The 5,092-nt window shown below is 42.0% G+C and overlaps 1 protein-coding gene across 1 annotated transcript; it reads right to left on the bottom strand.

Moving 5' to 3' along the window:
- Positions 1 to 2,299: 2,299 nt before the first annotated feature.
- Positions 2,300 to 5,086, bottom strand: bcl10 (BCL10 immune signaling adaptor). Its single transcript, XM_008434546.1, has 3 exons — positions 4,727 to 5,086; positions 3,125 to 3,413; positions 2,300 to 3,046 (listed from the first exon to the last, which is right to left on the bottom strand). Exons 1-3 carry the CDS (start codon positions 4,775 to 4,777, stop codon positions 2,625 to 2,627), a joined length of 762 nt encoding a protein of 253 aa, XP_008432768.1. The 5' UTR covers positions 4,778 to 5,086; the 3' UTR covers positions 2,300 to 2,624.
- Between the last annotated feature and the right edge of the window lie 6 nt (positions 5,087 to 5,092).

The raw sequence follows: 5,092 nt of genomic DNA, 5'->3' as shown, positions 1-5,092 counted from the left end.
CATCCATCCATCGTCTTTACACCCTTGTCCCTTAGTGGGCTCGGGAGGGGTGCTGGCGCCTATCTCCAGCTAACGTTCCGGGCGAGAGGCGGGGGACACCCTGGACAGGTCGCCAGTCTGTCGCAGGGCAACACAGAGACACATAGGACAARCAACCACGCACACACACATACACACTCACACCTAGGGACAATTTAGACAGACCAATTAACCTGACAGTCATGTTTTCGGATTGTGGGAGGAAACCGGAGTACCCGGAGAAAACCCACGCATGCACAGGGAGAACATGCAAACCCCATGCAGAAAGACCAGGGCCGGGAATCRAACCCAGAACCTTCTTGCTGCAAGGCAACAGCTCCACCAACTGCGCCACTGTGCAGCCCTGTATTTCTACCAGTGATAGTTAATTAAATGATCAAGTGTCCCTACTTCTTCAGCCTATAATGCACCAAAATTCAAAAACTGCCACTGTCTGTCACACAACTGGTTCATGAACCATATATTCAAGGAAAAAAAAAACACTATCTGATCTTTTTAAGTATTTAGGATACAGCAAATACAAGTCATATGCAAAGATCTGAGGGTATTAATTATTCACATTGTGTTTTATGACTGTAGACTTGTAGTGAAGCTACTGTGACATAATTTCTTGTTCACTTGCAGTAATGCACAGAAACAACAGGAAACACCTCTTCCATCAACTAAACTGCAGCTACTATGTTTTCACACCCAACAATTTCTGAAGAAATCACACCTCAAACATGAGAAAAAAAAGTAGACAAGGCTTCTGTTGGTGACTCAGATTTTCTGAGTCTTTTACATAAAGGGTGGAATTTATGACATGATGTTAAATGCAACTACTGCATAATAAAAGTTTGTAGTTTGAACATTTTCTTTGGTTGTAATTTATAATTTTTTTTTCAGTAGTACAATTCATTTGGACAATATCTTTACATATCTTTTTGTGTTAAAATATTTAAATATATGTATACCAAAAACAAACATTTTGTTTGGTGCCAGAATCCAAAATACACAAACATTATAAGGCTAAATACCTTCATTTTCATTATGAAAACATGGACTGGAGTAGTTATATCTAGGCATGGGCCAAGTGCTGCTGTAAAAGTCTGTTGAGATTTTAAAAAGTTAGTTTGTAAAACTGTTAAAAGTTCCCATCATACCATTCCTACATTGCGAATAACATTCTTTTAATTCACTGCCAGAGAAACAGCAGGAGCAACCTGAGTTTTTGGTGACTGAGTAAAGCCAAAAGTTGCTAAGGTTCAAGGAAGAAATAAGGAAAGGAAAAATGACATAATGGAGCTAGGTAGGGATGACACAAGGAAAAAAGGAAAGAAATAAGGGAGAGAAGAAGTACAGGGAAGAAAAGAAAGAAGCGTTAAGGGAAGGTAAAACACAAGGATGGAAGGAAAAATAAATAGGAGGGATATAAAAAGGGAGGGAAGAAACAGGAAAGAAAAAGAAGAAACAAGGAGGGACAAAAAGGAAAAAGGAAATAAAGGACACAAGGAGGTAAGAAAGTGGAAAAGTGGGATAAAAGAGAGGGATGGAGGAAGCCAAGGACATAAAAATAAAATAAAGTAGGAGGGATACATGAGGGAAGAGGGAAAAGAGAAAACAAGGATGAAATGAAGGAAAGAAGTTATTTAAAGGAAGGAGTGAGGAAACCAGGACACAAGGTTAAAAGCAAAGGATGATTTAAATGAGAGAGTTTGAAAGGTGAAAAATAGGAAACAAGGAAGAAAGGAAGGAATGAAGGAGATACAGAAGGGAGGAAGAATAATCAAAAGAACAGACAAGAGAATTTAATCTGAAAATACACATTTTCTTCCATACCCCTTTTTCTTTTTCCACGATTATTTAGACCTGGAAAATACTGAGATCAAAATTCATATTTTTTTCAGATTGTGTAGGAACCCTGTGATGTGTGAGAGCTAAAGAAATCCTATCAAGACATGACAAAAGTTTGTAATCAGACTTCTCCTTTAATTCAAAATCCTTTTAATCTAGCACCAAAGTGTTTGAGTGTATGAGGTTTTCTCAGGCTACGAGTGCAGTGATTTGTTTCCCCACCCCCTCCTGTTGCTGCTCACTACCCTTAGCTGAAGGAAGGCTGCTTGCAAGAAAAGCCAGATTTACCAGCTCTTAGATTGTCTCAGTGTCAATGAAACATATCCGGTCATGGTGGGAAATCACAGTAAAAATGATTTAAAATTGCACTCTTGTACGAAAGGGGAAACTGCAAAAAGGTGTAACATAAGCACTTGAAAACTACATCTAATTTTAGCAGGTGTTTATTCTACGTTCTATCCAAGAGTGTGTATTAAAATCAAAAGAACAAGTTAGAAAACATCAACATGTTACATTATTTTAGCAGCATATGATGGTAAAATTATTTGTTTACATCAAGGTACTTAGATCATGTTTTGAATTTCAAAATGTTTCAGCAGGTAGCATGATGAGAACCTCACAGCGGCCCATGCCTAGTGGTAACATGTAGTTTCACGTACTTCGTGTTCTGCCAAATGAAAGGCACAAGTAACAGGAAGAGCCAATGGGTGTGCTTATTGAGTTAAACGGTCTGTCCCTGGATGAGAAGTGTCCTACAGAGAAGTGAACTGAGGGATGWGTGACGTTGGGGTGAGCGAGCGCGACCGGAGAGGCTGGAAATTAGGATCTCCCCCACTGCTGGTGCACCCCGGCGACGTGGCGTCTATGTTGGAAGGCGACTCTGCCATGACCTCGTCTGGCAGCGGAGGAGCCCCAGGGTCCCCCGGCTTGGGGAGGCTGGAGGAGGTCAAGGAGGGTGCCACACCGAGGCTGGCCCCGGCCGCGGAGGGCAAGTCTCCGCACTTCTGTAACGAAGACACGTTGAGAGAGCTGGCTAGGTCTGAAGTGGAAGGGCTTCGCTCCCCGTCTGGGTGGAACAGGAGGGTGGAGTTGTTTGAAAAGGTGTTGGGGAGGTCAGTCGTTGTGGTCAGAGTGCTGAAGCTGCTGTCGGAGGACGAACTGGAGGCCCCCACAGCTGATTGACAGAGAACACAATAGAGAAGAGTGGGTAAAGAACATTTCACACATTCGATCGATGCAAAAACCAACTCACCTCTGAGAGACTCGATCTTCTCGTTTTTTGCTTTTTGCACTTCGTCTGTGATTTTAGTGATGATGAAGTTTTGGGAGCGCATCTCCCGGATGGAGTCAATCAGAGCGTCCAAACCCCGAGGGTTCTCAGCCAGGATGTCCAGCAGCGTTGCCGTCTTCTTGGTCTGCGTGGTCCGGCAGCTTATCTCCTCCGCATCGTCCCGGGTCAGGATCCTCCGGGAACGCAGGTAGTCCAGGTGGCGGTCTGCTCTGATCTTGTCACAGAGGTAATGCCGCAGTCTGGTCAGCACCTGGGAATGCAAGAGAAATCATGTAACAATATCTAACAACAAAGCAGAAAGATTCATAACTTTGCGTGGGATCTTAGTGGTCAACTCAGTATAAATCCAGCTGTTGTGTGAAGGTCCCAGAGATCTCAGAGAACATTTCTGAACAAACAGCATAATGAAGATCAAGCAACACAGCAGGCAGGTCAGGAAGAAAGAAGTGGAGGTTTAGCAGGGTTACTCTATAAAACAATATCCCAAGCTTTGAAAAGAGTGTTGCTAAGACATGGCCAGCCTCCGAAACCAACAGGCCAGGCAGAGAGGGCATTAATCAGAGAATCAGCCAAAAGGCCCCTGATAACTCAAGAAGAGCTGCAGACAGGACAGTTATTGGTTATGAACTTGATAAATCTGGACTTTATGGAAGGGGAAAGCCATCRCTGAAAGATTTTTGTTTGTCGTTTCTAAATTGCCATGAGCTATAAAAGTAGACATGATAAACACACGGAAGAAGTTGCTCTGGTCAGATGAAATAAAAATATAACCCTTTGGCCTCCATGTAACTGGATGGGTGATTTTTAACTTTCACGTCCTCTCTTCCATCTTCTCCGCAGCGCCATTTTCATTGCTTTACCAACATCGAGCAAAGTTTTGTTTAATATTTTTACTAAAGGAATATCTGATTTGGGACAYAGAGCAATATGAGGTGGCGGTATCGTACTCTGGGGGTTGCCTTCTTCAGCCACGACAGAGAAGATTGAGTCTGGCTCATAGGTTGACCTTCTATTCCATAAGGACTTTAAACATGCAGCCAAGTCAATGGAGTGATGTACATCGAAGCAGATCCATGTGCTAGAACAGTCCAGTCAATGTCCAGACCTTAATTCACTAGCAAGCTATTGTTATTATTCAAGGGTTAGACACATATATAATTTTCCATCAGTTTCACAAGTATGTCTTACTTTGTGTTGGTCTATTCCATAAAATCCCAATAAAATTCACACAACTATGTGGCTGTAATGTAAACATTTATGGAAATGTCTAAGAGGTATGGAAACATTTGAAAAGCCCTATAGTTGTCAATCCTAACAACATTTCTAATACTCTACTTCACTGATAACGTTGTACAGAGTATCTCAATTTATTATCTTTTTGACAGGACTGGGTGTTTACATGAACACACAGAGGGTGTGGTGAAGTATTTCCTCTTTTAATGGGCCTTTAAATCCAAACAAAGCTCACAAACTGTGCCAGTCAAGTTGTTTCCACGCCGCTCACCTCGTTTTCAAAAACTTTTTTATTCTGATGCCAGCTGATCACCTATTTATCGTACTCACGTCTTTCTTTATCTCTGCCATTTCATCTTCAGTGAGGTGAGAAACATCCATYTCTCTTAAATCAAAATCCAGGTGTTCCGGGTTAACGACGACGACCTAAATAGTGAGTTGCGTGTTTAAAACAGTGTAATAAACGACATCAATAAATGATCGGCGACCCTTAAAAGATATGACACCTCATAACTAATTGCTAAAAGCCGACCCTTTCCCTTTCTAACAAAGTTTTCGATCTGAATCACGGAGGAAAAACGCCCGGACTTCCTGATTGTGTCGAGGTTATAATACGTCGACGCCAGAAGAGAGAAGTATTCGCAGCAGCTTCACTTTTACTCTCATGTGCCCTTCTAGTACCATTTTGTTGACAGA

This window comes from Poecilia reticulata, linkage group LG17 (assembly GCF_000633615.1).
Source record: "Poecilia reticulata strain Guanapo linkage group LG17, Guppy_female_1.0+MT, whole genome shotgun sequence".
In the NCBI taxonomy this organism is placed as follows: domain Eukaryota; kingdom Metazoa; phylum Chordata; class Actinopteri; order Cyprinodontiformes; family Poeciliidae; genus Poecilia; species Poecilia reticulata.
This window is presented reverse-complemented; position numbering and strand designations above follow the sequence as displayed.